General features: G+C 45.2%; 1 protein-coding gene and 1 long non-coding RNA gene across 3 annotated transcripts in view; one reads left to right on the top strand and one right to left on the bottom strand.

Moving 5' to 3' along the window:
• LOC308581381 overlaps positions 1-7,117 on the bottom strand; it is a 35,745-nt gene extending 28,628 nt beyond the window's left edge. For both annotated transcript variants that reach the window (XR_014005034.1, XR_014005035.1), the window contains exon 1: positions 6,793-7,117. This is a non-coding gene — a long non-coding RNA (uncharacterized lncRNA). The remainder of the gene's footprint in view (positions 1-6,792) is intronic.
• LOC308579786 (uncharacterized protein) overlaps positions 1-16,487 on the top strand; it is a gene marked incomplete at its 3' end in the record, with an annotated part of 112,493 nt that overhangs the window by 82,630 nt on the left and 13,376 nt on the right. The window contains exon 3 of the mRNA XM_081180719.1: positions 14,115-14,277. Coding sequence (XP_081036845.1) covers positions 14,115-14,277 — 163 coding nt within the window. The remainder of the gene's footprint in view (positions 1-14,114; positions 14,278-16,487) is intronic.

The raw sequence follows: 16,487 nt of genomic DNA, 5'->3' as shown, positions 1-16,487 counted from the left end.
TCTCACGTGTCTTACAACTTTTCATGAATAGTTATAGGTAAAACTTTTGTTGATACAGAGCTCATTTTTAGCTTCCAGGAGCAGCTGGTCACTTCTGCTTTATAAACAAACCCAAATATATTGACACACTTTACATTAAACCCAAATTTCAGAACAGAGACATTTTTTTTAAAGCCCCCTTTTTTTCTTTACAAACCATTATCTTCTCAATCCAAGATTTGCTTTTCATATGTATAAAAATACTTGGTTAGCAAAGGGGTACAGAAATAATAATAAAAAAGCTACAATAAAAGCATTATCAGCATTTAAAAAGAAATGCTAGTGGATGTTCAAGGCATTGAGTTACAAATTAAAGCAAAGAGCAACCATTTCTTCTGAAAGCTGTTTCCCATCCAGTATTTCCCAGCTTCTGCCTTCTGAACTATGTTCCTCTGCAAACCACTCGTCCAAATCTATACAGTCCTCCTGCTCCTGGGAAGATTCAGGGGGAGGCTCCCACGAATGTGCCTCAGTGCAGCTCTCCTCAGCTGGGTCCCTGGTTAGGTTTTGGTTTAGGGGAGCAAGCATGGGCCTGGACCCTGGGTGGGGGCGAGGGGAGAAGGGAAGAGAAGTAGAGGGGATGCTTCTTTTTCTGCGCAAGGCTAGTTCTTGTTTCTCCCAAGTATGCGCCTGTAATCAGTGAGCGTGCATTTAGCAGGAGTGTATCCCTTTGTCTTGGAGTGCAAGATGATTCAGAAGGCCTTAGAGCGAAGCACGTGTATCGCATATGTTAAGTTGATTGCAACCTTTTAAAAAATTAATATTCTTTATTGATTAAAAATTTGCATGTCTATACAAGCATGTACAATCTCTTAACAGGTAGAAAAAACAAAATAATAGAACAAAACAATGTGTTCAAAATAATAGAAAATTTATAAAGAAAGAAAAAAATAAAGAATTAACAAAGATAAGAAACCAAGAAATAATAGTAAGGAAAAAAGACAAAAGTTATTTACATAGTAAAACTACTCATCGACACAGTCCTTCCCATCTTTCTCATTATACTGTTTGATATAACATTCTTTTTTACACAGGCTTACATTATATAATAACATTTCTTTCTGCTTTGTATATATTCTTTTGATATTTTTCTTTACAAATATCACTCAATTTCTGCTCATATGGAGTTATTTATGCAATAAAGTTTTACATAATTCTTAAATATTATCTATTCTCTAGTTGTTTTTTGTTTCAATATTCCTTTAACTGATCTTGTTAGTTTTGCTAATTGTAGTTATCATGGGTATCTGCCAATCTGTAATCTCTGGAAGCTTTTCATTTTTCTAGCTCCTTGCTATAAGGGTTCTAGCTGCTGTTATACCATACATAAACAATGATCTTATAACTTTTTAAATTTCTGATGGTAATATACCATGTAGCAAAATCTTTGGCGTTTTGTTTTTTTAAAAGTAATTTTAAATAGTTTCTTAAACTCGTTATAAATATCATTCCAGTATTTGCCAATGGCTACACCTGTCCACCACATATGATAGTATGACCCCTCCTCTTTTTTACGTCAGATTGATGTTTTCCCTTTATACATTTTAGCAAGCTTTTTTGGGGTAAGATGCCATCTATATACCACTCCCTGCAAGGCCTTTCCCACCTGGCCTACGGGGCGGGGCGCAGACTCACCCAGCCCTACTATGTTAAATATGTATTCTGTAGTTGACCTTTGTAATGTGTTTTGAAATCTTTAAGATAATAGTTTAGTTTTCTGTTACGTTGCTTTGACCGTATACTCTATATTTCATATTTTTTACATTGTTTTATTTACCGTATTTTTCTCTCTATAACACACACCCGACCATAACACGCACGTAGTTTTTAGAGGAGGAAAACAAGAAAAAAATATTCTAAACGGAACAGTGGATGTATGATTTTTGTGGTTCATGCTGTGGCCACAGACGTGATCTGATGGTGAGTTTGGGGTAGCCCAATGCAAACATCCTGAGGATCCATGTGGATCCATGCCTTGTAACCACATTTTAAGTGGGGAGGGAAGGAAAAGCACTCAAGGGACAAGGAGCACGTGTGGAGTGTGTGGAGAAGGATGCTGCTAATAATGCAGAAGAGGGGTATAAGGGGAGAAGGCTCCTCTCCTCTCCTGCTTTTCTCCTTTAAAGCAAGCAGGCTCTGCTTCTCTCCCTCCTCCCCGGCTCATCCCCCCGGCTTAGCGAGCTGAAAATCTTGCTTTAAAGGAGCCAACCGAACACTCGTGTAAGCGGCTCCTCTCCACTCCCGCTTTGCTCCTTTAAAGAAGCAGGCTCTCTGTCCCTCTCTCCTCCCCACTTAGCGGCTCTTCTCCCGCATTGCTGTTTCAAAGCGAGCCACGGAGGAGGGAAGCATTTGCTCCTTAACACGCACAGACATTTCCCCCTTACTTTCTAGGAGGGAAAAAATGTGTGTTATGGAGCGAAAACTACAGTATGTTTTGTTGATTTAGTATGCTGTAAATCGCTTTGAGGTTTCTCTTAAAATTATAAAGTGGTATAGAAATTAAATAAAAGAAGTATAGAGAAGGGATATCCAACATGGGGTTGCTCACATGTTGGGGAACAACTCCCATAAGCCTCAGCCCATATGGTCAAGATTGATGAGAGGTATAGTTCAAAAGCTCAAGGGTGGGAAATCTCACGTTTCTTACAACTTTTCATTATGAATAATTATAGGTTAAACTTTTGTTGATACAGAGCTCACTTTTAGGGAGCAGCTCGTCACTTCTGCCTTATAAACAAACCCAAATATATTGACACAATTTACTTTAAAAGCAGATTTCAGAACAGAGATAAACCTCCCATCACTGTGGGGAGAGCCTGGGGCAAGGGATAAGAATGCAGGGTCGGCCTGACATCCATCAGTTCTCTGGCTCTGACAGCAGCCATCCAGGCATTTCTGCAAAACTCACAATCAGGACATGAAGGCGAGAGCCACCCTCTCTTTGTGACCCCCACCCTGTCTGAGAAAATCCCGTATACAAATTGCCAATTCAATTTCCTAGCTGCCAGCCTTTATGTGGCCAAAATGGAACCCTTCTGTCAAGGAAGAGAGGAAGGTACCAGTAACCTTGAGGCAGCTCCATTGGTTACGTATGTCCAATAAATTTTTAGGTGGGGGGGAAAGATAGCCAAAGCCACGCAAGGAGAACTGGACATGGTCAGTGGATACCGAAAACTGGCTGTGGGGGTGGGGTGCTGGTGGACAGCAGGCATGGAAAACTGGAGAGGAATGGATAGCAATGGAGTGTGATGGAAAAGGGCAATGTTTTGGATCACAAGCCCTCAGTGCCTCAGCATTTTCTTCCATGTCTTTACTAGACAGGCTGCTCTGGTGCACTGGAAATAGAGAGAATATCTTGCCTTCAACTTCTTCTCAATGCCAGCATCCACCTCCCATCATCCACAGCCATAGATGACGATTGCTGAGCCTGATGGGGGTTGGAATGCAGCAACATCTGGAGGGCCAGAGGTTCCCAAACTTTCCTGCAGGCTCCGGCCTAAGACCGAGTTCATCAGAGTTGGGTCCTTGTTGGCTAAGAGCGCCGGGGATGATGGGAGTTGTAGTCCAACAACATCTAGGGACCCAAGATTGAATGATGCTGGCTTGTAGGACATATTGCTGCCTAGGCTAAGCAGTCCTGGGTCTTGGTAGGAGGCCACACGTATACCACCTTGAGTTTCATGATGGAAGAAAGGAAGGATATGGCAGCAGAAAACTAGAATGTTTCTTAAATAAATCAAGGCCCATGGTTGCTTTTTGCTGAGCCCTGCTATATAGGCCTGCAGGACTCAGTCTCATGTTGGATTTTTGGCAGGGGGAAGTGTGTTGCCAGGATACTCTTTTCATCCTGCTTGCATTCTTTCTGTGTAAAGAATGTAAATCATTTAAACTGATTTTAATAACATTCTGATATTGCTTTAAACTGCCGAGGGTGGGGCCTTATAGTGAAGGGTGGCAACAAAATAATCTGAATACAGTGCTCTGGATTGGGATACAAAAGGAGCAAGCTAGAATGAGTTTTGTTTGCCTAACTGGGCTCCCAAAATTGTTTCCTATGGTAATGACACACGGCATGAACCTCGAAGGAGTGAGTGAAAAGCAAAAAGAAACCTATTATTCAAGAATCCAGTCAGTTAACTAACCTTGACTGTGGCAGAAATGCATTTTCCCACCTTCCCTTCAAACAGCCTTGCCCTACAACGCTGTTTCACAAGCTGTCCATGGCCACGGTCCCAGATCTCTGAAGGCAGGCAGTGGAGACAAGTTTTAACTGATTTTAATAGCATTCTGATATTGCTTTAAAATGTCCAGCAACACCTTCAGGTCATGTGGGTTTCCTTTGTTGATTCCAGTATCCATCCGGTCAAGACCAGACCCAGAGGCAGGGATAGTCTTCGAACAACGACTAAGCCTGCCTCCTCGGTAATTACATGGTCTGGTCTTAGCGTAACTCCTCCTCCTGCCCATGATCACTGAGATCAGATGTCCCAGTGCACCCCCCCCCCCCGTGGAACCTGCCCCAGCCATTCTGTTGACTGGGGCCCACTCCCATGCAGCCCTGATCCCGCCCCTTAAGAACAAAAAACAAACTATACAACCAATAAACAACAAAAAACAAAACAGTTATACTCAAATTAATCCTGAACCAGATATCCACCCCCCCCAACACAGCAAAAAAAAAGGGGGGAATTAAAATGCCACCAACTGCTTAAGGGCATTTTAAAACACATTATACACTCATTTCTATAGCATGTGAGCCTTTGTGTCAGTGTCAGGTAAACCGGTATTTTGTTTTTATTGGCAGTGGGAGAGACCAGAGTGTCCAGGAGGTGGTTGGTTGCAGGATATTCATCAAAGCAATGCCCAGTCTCTGTGGTGTTTCAGAGTGACCCCCAATGGTTGTTTACACATGCGAGGGATCCATTGCCTGCTGCAGTCAACATGTGGCAACCGTGTGCATCTAAACTCCTGGGAGGCAGAGACCCAAATCTGGACCGAGACAAGAGGACGGCAGATCTCTAGCTAGGGATTGACCCAAGCTCCTTCTGCCCGCTGACCAGAAAAGCCATATCCCCCACCCAAAAAAGCCCACCCTGCGATTCCTTCTCCTTTCACTCTCCAGTTTTACAAAAGCAAACTCCTATTAGGCAAAGGTGGGTTGCAGAACTTCTAACAACATTTTGCTTTTTTAAAAAATTGTGGTGGTTCTCTCATTGTGAATGAGTGAGGTTCATAGACCACAGAATGAAAGAGTTGGAAGGGACCAAGAGGATCTTCTAGCCCAGGGATCTGCAACCCGCGGCTCCGGAGCCGCATGTGGCTCTTTTACACCTTTGCCGCAGCTCCGGGGCGGATACTAGCAAGGGGAGGAGACGCATTGTGCGCCCCGACACTCCCCACTGTGGCGGGTGCTGTACTGGCTGTGACGTTGCATGGGGGCGGTGCGTGCATTAGTCACGCACCGTCCCAACGTCACCTTCCCGCCCGCTGTCAGATCAGAGGGCAGCGGCGCGCATGCTTTAAATGTCACAATGGTTTTGCAGCTCCCAGGTTTTGTTTTTTTCTTCGGAAATGGGTCCAAGTGTCTCTTTTTGTCTTAAAGGTTGCAGACCCCTGTTCTAGCCGAACCCCCTGCAATGCAGGAATCTTTTTGACAAGGTGGGGCTCGAACCCACAACCCCGAGAGTCTCATGCTCTACCAACTGAGTTATCCCAGGACTCGGATCAAATTCAGCTGGTAGGATTGCAATGAATCGGGAGCAAAGCTTTTGTATGAATATATTACCCGCAAGTTATTCTGATGTTTCCAAATGCACAGGTACAAATAAATTTTAAGACTGAACAAGTATTATTATTATTATTATTATTATTATTATTATTATTATTATTATTATTATTATTATTCTCCAGCCAATTTGGGCGGCTTCCAGCAAAATATAAAAACATAATAAGACATCAGACATTAAAAACTTCCTGATTCTGCTTCTTTGACAGAAGCCGACAAATTTAGTTTAGATGCTCTATATCAACTCAATGACAGGGAACCAGGCAGAGGGCCTTCTTGGTAGTGGCACCCGCTCTGTGGAACGCTCTTCCGTCAGATATCAAGGAAATAAGCATCTATCTGACTTTTATAAGACATCTGAAGGCAGCCCTGTATGGAGAAGCTTTTAATGTTTCATTGGTTTTTAAAAAATATTCTGTTGGGAGCTGCCCTAGTGGCTGGGAAAACCCAGCCAGATTAGCGGGTATAAATAATGTGGTTGTAATATTAATATTATTATGCTTAATTGAATAGCAATTCCCGGAAGCCACCGGAGGGGAGAGATGCTCTTGGGCTCCCATCCTCCTTGCAGGCTTGGCCACCGTGAGGAGACAGTGCTGAGATTCCTGCATTGCAGGGGGTTGGACTAGATGACTCTCAGGGTCCCCTTCCATCTCTACGATTCTATGATTCTAACAGGGTGCGGCCCTAGATGGGCTTGATCAAACTACAGGGCTCTTCGTGGGATCTGTGTGTGTGTGTGTGTGTGTGTGTGTGTGTGTGTGAGAGAGAGAGAGAGAGAGAGAGAGAGAGAGAGAGAAAACCTTCAGGGCGAGGTCCCTGTGTCTTTTTTGCAACGAGGTTGAATCAGCTGCAATTCCCCCCCCACCTGACCCACAGCTTCCCTGCCTGCTCTCTCTCCACCCCCAACCCCAATTATGGGTATTGCGCCCCCAAGCTTGCTGCACCCCGAGGCGCTTTGCACTCACCCTATTCCTTGCAGGACAAGGGCAGTGCAGGACAGCAGAGGGGGCGGGTCAGCGGTTTTGCTTAAGCCGCGCCCCCTTTCCCAAATCAGTATGGAGCAGCAGCACCCCGCCTCTAGCAGCTTGCACTCTCTGCCTTTAACCCTTAAAGCAAGGAGCATCTGTTCCCTATACTCGAAGCCCAGGGTCCCTCCCTTCTCTCCCCATTGGCTGGGTACTGCAAGGCTTTCCCCTTACAATTATCCCCCGGAGATATCCTGCCTCCCAGGCGGGGGCTCCCATTCCTGCCCGGCTGCCCAGGGTCGCTGCCACCATCGCCAGGATTTCGGGTGAGTGCAAAGCCAGCGACGGGGAAGGAGGGAAGGGGCTTGGCAAGGGGTGGGGGGTCCAGGATGAGAAGCCCCGGGACGGGGAGAAGAAGAGAAGGGAGGAAAGGGAGCCGTTTCTCTTAATGGGGCCTTGAAGTTGGGGGGGGGTTTGGCGTGTTCCGCTGAGGAAAGAGAGAAGCTTCCTCCTGCCCGGATCTGGTGCAAAGGGAGTTGCAGGGAAGGAGGCGGGAAAGGGGAGAGGGTTGGGCATTGCAGCCCAGCCTCGCCATAGTAGTAATAATAGTAATAATAATAATCTGATATTTATACCCCGCCCCCATTTTCTGGGTTTCCCCAGCCACTCTGGGCGGCTTCCAACAAAATAAGAAACACCAGAAACATCCAAACATCCAAGTCTTCCGTTTTGTAGAGGAGATGGGGACATGGATTGCTGGATGGCAGAGGGAGAAAGAGGAAAAGATGGCGAGGAAAACAAAGGCAGGGGGGGGCCTGGCAGGAAGAAGGAAGGGGTGAGGCCTTCTCCAAAGCAGCTCTTTGTTCCTTGCACTCCTTGCATAAAGTAGTGGGGGCAGGGCCGGACTGAGGTTGGATGAGGCCCTAAACTACTGGAGGTCATGGGGCCCTTTATATGTCCAGCTGTCCTTTGTCAACAACTATTTGTCGCTGTTTTTTGTGTTGAATATAGGCTGTATGGTAATTTATGGACCTAATAGGTATCTAAAACCATTTGCACATAACAGAGTATGTATTTTCTCAAGGTAATTGTTGAACTGAAATACAATTATGAAGTATATTAATAGTGAAATAATTATTAAGCTCTAACTTAAAATGATTTTGTTATTCATAACAAACAATATTGCAAACACATTGGCATTTGGCAATAACAAAAGTTCCTTTAGAAACACAATTTACAAAGACTCCTAATCTAGTCCTAGAAACTTGCTATAATACTAGGTGCAAATATATAATGCAAACTACTAATAATCATAAATAGCATTATTAATATGAAATTAAGTGTTATAACCTGTACAATGCAATTGTAGTTAATACAATGCATTTTTTTATATCAGTATCAATATTACCATAATAGTCCACATTCTTCATTGGGACAGCAGACCTTTGTACCCTGTTACACTTAGTGAGTGTAAAAGACAGTATTTCTGGTAATATGTCACATTTATAAATAATACCAATACTGTACACACCTGTACATTAAAATTATTTTACAGGACTAATAGTATTACTGCATCTACCCAATACCCATTCAACTGTATAATTTTATCATGATTCATTGTGTACTGTGTATACAAACAGTACACAAACACGATCTAAATTACAATACTTTCCTTCTTGCCTTTGCCAAAGCAAAGTCACTGAGGATATCATCAAATGATAAACTGCTTAGCTTGTCACTTTCTATGTACATGAGGCTGAAGTAACATAATTTATCTTGAGACATTGTTGTTCCAAATTCATTCTGGAACTCTATAGCTTTCTCCCTAATCCAGCTCATTGTTGCAATTTGGTCTCTGGTTCCTCTGCCCCTCCAAAATCCAGCTTGTACTTCTGGAAGTTTTCAGTTCGCATACTGCTTAAGCCTGCCTTGTAGAATTTTAAGCATAACCTTGCTAGCGTGTGAGATGAGCGCAATTGTGCGGTAGTTGGAGCATTCTTTGGCGCTGCCCTTCTTTGGGATTGCGTTCTAGACTGATCTTCTCCAATCCTCTGGCCACTGCTGAGTTTTCCAAACTTGCTGGCATATTGAGTGTAGCACTTTAACAGTATCATTTTGTAAGATTCCACTGGAATGTCATCACTTCCACTAGCCTTGTTATTAGCAGTGCTTTCTAAGGCCCATTTGACTTCACTTTCCAGGATGTTTGGCTCAAGGTCATCAGTCACACTACCTGGGGTGTATGGGACATCCATATCTTCCTGGCATAATTCCTCTGTGTATTCTTGCCACCTCTTCTTGATGTCTTCTGCTTCTGTTAAGTCCTTACCACTTTTGTCCTTTATTATGGTAATCTTTGCATAAAATGTTCCTTTAATATCTCCAATTTTCTTGAACAGATCTCTGGTTTTCCCATTCTATTGTTTCTCTCTATTTCTTTGCACTGCTCATTTAAGAAGTCCCTCTTGTCTCTCCTTGCTATTCGTTGGAAGTCTGCATTCAATTTCATGTATCTTTAACTATCTCCCTCGCATTTTGCTTGCCTTCTGTCTCCCGCGGTTTGCAAGGCTTCATTGGACAACCACTTTGCTTTCTTGAATTTCCTTTTCATTGGGATGCTTTTCATTGCTGCCTCCTGTATGATGTTCCGAGCCTCCATCCATAGTTCTTCAGGCACTCTGTCCACCAAATCTAAATCCTTAAACCTGTTCCTCTCTTCCACTGTGTATTCATAAGGGATTTGATTTACCGTAGATTGTATCTTACCGGCCCAGTGGTTTTCCCTACTTTCTTCTGTTTAAGCTTGAATTTTGCTCTAAGAAGCTGATGATCTGAGCCACAGGCAACTCGAGGTCTTGTTTTTGCTGACTGTATAGAGCTTCTCCATCTTTGGCTGCAGAGAATATAATCAATCTGATTTCGATGCTGCCCATCTGGTGATGTCCATGTGTAGAGTCGTCTCTTGTGTTGTTGGAAAAGCGTGTTTGTGATGACCAGCTTGTTCTCTTGACAGAACTCTATTAGCCTTTGCCCTGCTTCGTTTTGATCTCCAAGGCCAAACTTGCCAGTTGTTCCTTTTATCTCTTGACTCCCTACTTAAGCATTCCAATCCCCTATAATGAGAAGAACATCCTTCTTTGGTGTCAGTTCTAGAAGGTGTTGTAAGTCTTCATAGAATTGGTCAATTTCAGTTTCTTCAGCACCAGTAGTTGGTGCATAAACTTGGATTACTGTGATGTTAAAAGGTCTGCCTTGGATTCGTATCGAGATCATTCTATCATTTTTGAGATTGCATCCCATTACAGCTTTCGCCACTCTTGTTGGCTATGAGGGCCACTCCATTTCTTTTACGGGTTTCTTGCCCACAGTAGTAGATGTGATGGTCACCCGAGCTGAATTCGCCCATTCCCGTCCATTTTAGTTCACTGATGCCCAGGATGTCAATATTTATTCTTGTCATCTCATTTTTGACCACCTCCAACTTACCCAGGTTCATGGTTCTTACATTTCAGGTTCCTATGCAATATTTTTCTTTACAGCATTGGACTTTCCTTTCGCTTCCAGGCATATCCGCAACTGAGCGTCCTTTTGGCTTTGGCCCAGCCGCTTCATCAGCTCTGGATCTATTTGTACTTGCCCTCCGCTCTTCCCCAGTAGCATGTTGGATGCCTTCCGACCTGAGGGGCTCATCTTCCAGCGGCATAACTTTTATATGCCTGTTGTCTTTGTCCATGGAGTTTTCTTGGCAAGGATACTGGAGTGGCTTGCCGGTTCCTCCTCCAGGTGGATCACGTTTGGTCAAAACTCTCCACTATGACCTGTTCATCTTGTGTGCCCTACTCGGCGTAGTTCATAGCTTCTCTGAGTTCTTCAAGCCCCTTCATCACGGCAAGGCAGTGATCCATGAAGGGGATCCTAATTAATCCTCCTAATTAAGCCTCCTAATTTAGCCGGGTCACTTCCTGCCTCCCAGGCGGGGGCTCCCATTCCCACCCCCACTGCCCAGGGTCGCTGCATCTGCCGCCGCTGTCAGGATTTTGGGTGAGTGCAAAGCCAGCGGTGGGGAAGGAGGGAAGGGGCTTGGCAAGGGGTGGGGGTCCAGGATGAGAAGCCCTGGGACGGGGAGAAGAGGAGAAGGGAAGAAAGGGAGCTGCTCTTTTTAATGGAGCCTTGAAGGTGGTGGGGGGGGAGGGGTTTCCGCTGTGGAAAGAGAGAGGCTTCCTCCTGCCCGGATCTGGTGCAAAGGGAGTTGCATGGAAGGAGGTGGGAAAGGGGAGAGGGTTGGGTGGGCATTGCTGGCAAGGCTCGCAATAAAATAATAATAATAATACCCTGCCCATTGTCTGGGTTTCCCCAGCCACTCTGAGCGGTTTGCAACAAAATAAAAAACAGCCAAAGCAACCAAACATTGAAGGCTTTTGTAGAAATGGCCTTCGATTTTAAAGAAATGCCCTCTTTAAGAAATCACGTGGTGTAAATATGCATGTTGTCCTCGAGGTGCAAACACACATAGCATGAGCAAGCAAGCAGTGCTCCAAAGTGCTTCTCTTGCCATCTAAGTTGTTTACTAATGGCAAAAGCTCCTGTATGTTCCATGGAATCTACTCTCAGGTTATTGTAAGCCAGAAAATCACTTATCTCTTCAGTTTACACCAATAAAACTCAGAAACAGGAGGAGTTAGGCGTCTAACATTGTTTATAGCAAAACAATAGGTTACAGTTTGATCGTTCCACAAAACTACAACCCTGCCTGGTGTTCCAGGCAGTGATATTTATATATGTAATGCTGAACAAAGCATTTGAATTTCCACCAATCGTATACAGTACAGTACATCAGAGATGTCCAAGTGGTCGACCACAATCAACAGGTAGTCTTCTGTGTTGTTTTGGGTCAGTTATTGGACCCTTGAAGGCCCCTCCCCTCTCCGCAACCACTTCTGCGCATGCTCCTGTTCTCTTTTTGCTCAGCAGTTCCTTGTTGTTTTTAAAATAATTTTTATTACATTTTCAGTTTTTTGTAATCACAATATCCATACATAAATCAAGAAGCTGAAACATCGCTCTATCCGAGCATCGACCTCCTCTCGCCCCTCATTCTGACTTTCGTTCATATTTACCTTATACTTAGCATTTCTATAGCCACTTTTTTACCTTCTCTCTTATTTTTATATTTCCTCTTATTAAATGCTAATCAGTTCCTTATATTGTCATTATGAAACATTTCAACCCAAAGCTACAAACCTTTTCAGATGTTTACAATATTCTTTCATATACTCGGCCCCAGACACACTGATCAGATGCTTGGAAGCTGTGGCTGGATGGTTACGTGGGAGCCGGTTGAAGTTAAATCCTTCGAAGACAGAGGTCCTCTGGCTGGGACGGGACGATATGGGATTGAGGGGGCAACTCCCATCTCTTGCGGGGGTGCAATTAGTGCCAGCACCGTCCGTTAAGAGTTTGGGTGTAATCTTCGATACCTCCCTCTCCATGGAGGCGCAGATTGCAGCTATAACAAAGGCGGCATTTTTTCATCTCCGCCAAGCTAAGCAGTTGGCTCCTTACCTCTCTCGCCCTGACCTAGCCACTGTGATCCACGCGACGGTCACCTCCAGACTCGATTATTGTAACTCGCTCTACGTGGGGCTGCCCCGGAGACTGACTCAGAAACTCCAGCGGGTGCAGAATGCCGCAGCGAGACTCCTTACGGGGTCTTCGCTGCGGGATCACATTCATCCGGTGCTATACCAGCTGCACTGGCTCCCGGTGGAGTACAGGATCAGGTTCAAGGTGCTGGTTTTAACCTTCAAAGCCCTACACGGCCTAGGACCCTCGTATCTACGGGACCGCCTCTCCGGGTATGCCCCACAGAGGAACTTACGGTCCTCAAATAAAAACATCTTGAAGGTCCCAGGCCACAGAGAGGTTAGGCTGGCCTCAACTAGAGCCAGGGCTTTTTCGGCTGTGGCTCCAACCTGGTGGAACGCTCTGTCACAAGAGACAAGGGCCCTGCAGGACTTGACATCTTTCCGCAGGGCCTGCAAGACAGAGCTGTTCCACCAGGCCTTTGGTTAGGGCACAGCCTGACTCCTTCCTTTGGCAATCTTTACAATACTTTAGTTTATGGTTGCCATCAATTTTGATTTTAATTAATTCTTATGATGCTTTTATAATGTTGCATTATTTTAGTGTTGTTAGCCGCCCTGAGCCCGGCTTCGGCTGGGGAGGGCGGGATATAAATAAAATTTATTATTATTATTATTATTATTATTATTATTATTATTATTATTATTATTATTATATAATATAAATTTGCTGCAGTGTTTTTGAAACAGTTTGTCGCGCTGATTCCGGATCTTCCCCGTCAGCTTTGCTAACTCTACGTATTCCACCATCTTACTCCGCCATTCTTCCAATGTTGGAATCTCCTGCAATTTCCATTTCTGAACCAGAAGAATCCTTGCGGCCGTTGTGGCACACATAAATAGATTCACATCTTTTTTAAAAATTTCATCTCCAATTAGACCTAACAAAAATTAACTGGTTTTTTACTGAAATTGTATTTAAATATCTTTTTTATTTCATTGTAAATTGTACCCCAATAAGTTTTCACCCTAGTAACACGTCCACCACATATGGAGGAAATTCCCCTCCGTTTCCTTACGTTTCCAACAGTTTTTATCCTGATTTCTATACATTTTTGCAAGTTTGGCCGGTCTCATGTACCATCAATACATCATCTTCATTTGATTTTCTTTGAGTAACATACATGCTGTGAATTTAATGGTTTTGGTCCATAATATTTTCCATTCTTCAAAATCAATATTATGTCCCAAATCCTGGGCCCATTTGATCATAACACTTTGTGTGCCACTCCAATAATAGCTTGAACAATTTCGACAGTGTTTTCCTTTTACTACTCAACAATTCAGTCTCTAGTTTTTATTTGATGCTACCAAACCCAGTTCTCTTGCTATCTTCTCCGAATATATCCTGCAATTGGTGATACTGCAATCAATCAGTTAATTTTTCTCTCAGTTCTTCAAATGGCTTTACCTTTAATTTGGATTTAAAGGGGTACACATTGTTACATTTATTGTGGCCCTTTGGGCAACTGCCACAAGGCCACTAATGCCCATACCATGCCAGCCTTAGGAAGGGAGAAGGGACAGGCAGGCGGAAGGAATTCCCAAAGGTGTTTGAAAATGGGTGGAGGCTCTTGGGAAGCGGGTGCCCAATAGGGGCTTCTACAGGGGCAACAGAATGTGTTGGGCAAAATCCCTGCAGGGGCTCTGAGACGCCCTTGACTTCTTCCTTCCTCCCAGGAAGCTACAACTTGCCCTGACTTCTGTGTTCCTGAAGAAGTTGAACCTGCAAACCTGGTCAGGATGGACGGAGGAAGATGGACAGTTGACCTGGTCAAGCTGTCTCCTGCATCCCTCCCTGCAACCTTTGAGCATTACCTCCCGGGACCCTCGGAGAAATCTGGTGAGTTTCAGGGGAGAGGAGATGGGAACATGGATGGCTGGATGGTGGAGGGAGAAAGAGGAAAAGATGGAGAGGAGGCCAAAGGCAGGAAGGGCCAGGCAGGAAGAAGGGAGGGAGGGAGGGAGGGGTGAGGCCTTCTCCAAAGCAGCTCTTTGTTTTTGGAATCTCTGGTGTTATTTCCACTGCAGGATTAAGTGACGATAATGATGTACACCAATCCAGAAAAATAGGTGAAGGGGGCTATGGAAATGCTTCCTGTCATTAATTATATTTCATATATTTAAATAGTTTGTTACTTTTATTTTTTTAAAGACTGGGTCAGAGTGATACATTCCACCAGCATCCAAATACAGTAGATGCATGCACCTCCCCAGTTCCGTGGGCTTTCGAGACAAAGGACCTGTTATCATGATACACAGTTCATGTGGCTGGAGGCTCTGCACATAGGATTGGGCATATGAAGACCGAGGGTGGCCAGTATTATAACCAAATAGTGTAAACTTGCCATTCTTACAGACGGATTGTGTGTGAGAGTGAGTGAGTGGGATAATAATTTATAGCGCCCCTGTAATTCTGTTTTTTTTTAATAATTTTTTTATTGGTTTTACAGAATTTTTAAAACAATACAAACTGTCAGGGGTTCAGGAGCAGAGGCGAGGGCAAGGGAGGAAACAGAGAGCGAGGGGGAGGAGTCCGAAGAAAAGATGAGTGATGACGACGACCCGAGATCTCCGAGTCTTTCCAGTGAATCAGAAGATTCACAGAAAGGAGCGCCAGTGGCCAGAGCAAGGGGGGAGCCTAGGGGGACACCCCAGGAAGAAGGGTCCAGAGGGGGTTCAGAGGGCAGCAGTTGGAAATCGGGCCAGCGTCACCAATAGAGCGCAGTGGAGAGGAAGGGCGCCAGGTATCGAGCTCTGGCAGCTCGCAGCAGGGGGGAGGGCATGAGTCAGGAGTGGCCACACCTCCATCGGGGAGCGAAGAAACGGTCAAGCGGAAAGTGGAAGGTTGGGCGCGCGCGCCAAGTTCAAATGCACAGGAAGGCAGTGCAGTAAGCAGCCCGCAAAGGGAGCCAGGTCCTAAAGCCCGACGCAAGGAGACAGAAGGGTCCGGGGGGTCAGCGTCAGAAGAGTCCAGGAAGGAAGAGACCACGGGGGGCAGAGGGACCCAGAGAAGAACGGTCAGGCGGAAAAGGTGGAGTAAGGCTAGGGTATTAAGTTGGTGTACAGGGGGCGGAGACTCAGACGGAGCTTCGCCGGTCTAGCTTATAAGACGTAGAGCTGCACGCGGCAGCTTGAAAATGGAAACTGTAACTCAATAAAGACTTTTATAAAGTGAACGCTGGCTAGCGTGATCCTCTGTGAGCTAGGATCTGGGAGCAGCTCTGACAGTAAGCTCCGTCTCAAAGTTGTGGGCATCTAAAGCCTCGCGGAGAGGAGAGAAGGCTGGTGCCTACTAGCGAGCTCACGAACGGCAGACAAGATGACGGCCGAACAACAGATAGCGGATCTCAGAGAAGCAGTGACACAACTGAATGCCGAAATACTTGCATCCAGGAAGAGAGAGGAGGACGCAGCTGCCGCCTACAGGGATCTCCAGGTCAGGTTGGAAATGCTTACGAAGCAAGGGCAACTGACACCCAGACCGGAGGGGATTGGGTTGGGGAGACGAGCAGGCGGTCTAGTCTCTCACTTTGATGGGAATTTACAACAGTACCCCAACTTTAGAGCAGATGTAAAGTGTGCACTGCAACTGCTGGACAAGGACTTTAGAGATGAGCAAGAGAAGGTGGGGTTTATCATGTCCCATTTGCATGGAGATGCTAAAGCATGGCTGCGCAATTTGTGGAGAGATAAGGATCCGGCGCTCCAAAATGCGGATGCCTTTATTAAAGCGATGGATGGGTGCTTTTTATCAAGCATAGACGTGGATCTTGCCCGGAAGGAGGTACATGGACTGAAGCAGGGGAGGGCCAGTGTAAGGCAGTATCATGCCCGCTTTTTTGCATTGGTCAGTGCCCTGGAATGGGACAGAGACTCGGCTCCAGTCAGAGACCTGTTTTGGGAAGGATTGAACGGCGCGGTTAAAGACGAAATTGCGAGGGGGGAGAGACCCCGGAGCACGCAAGAGATCGTTCAGAGGGCGCTGGCGGTTGGGGTGCGTCTGGAAGAACGTCCATGGAGCAGGGACGAAGGGCGTGGAGGGCGCGAACC

The sequence above is a fragment of the Podarcis bocagei genome (genome assembly GCF_964188305.1).
Source record: "Podarcis bocagei genome assembly, chromosome: 2".
Classification (NCBI taxonomy): Eukaryota; Metazoa; Chordata; class Lepidosauria; order Squamata; family Lacertidae; genus Podarcis; species Podarcis bocagei.
This window is presented reverse-complemented; position numbering and strand designations above follow the sequence as displayed.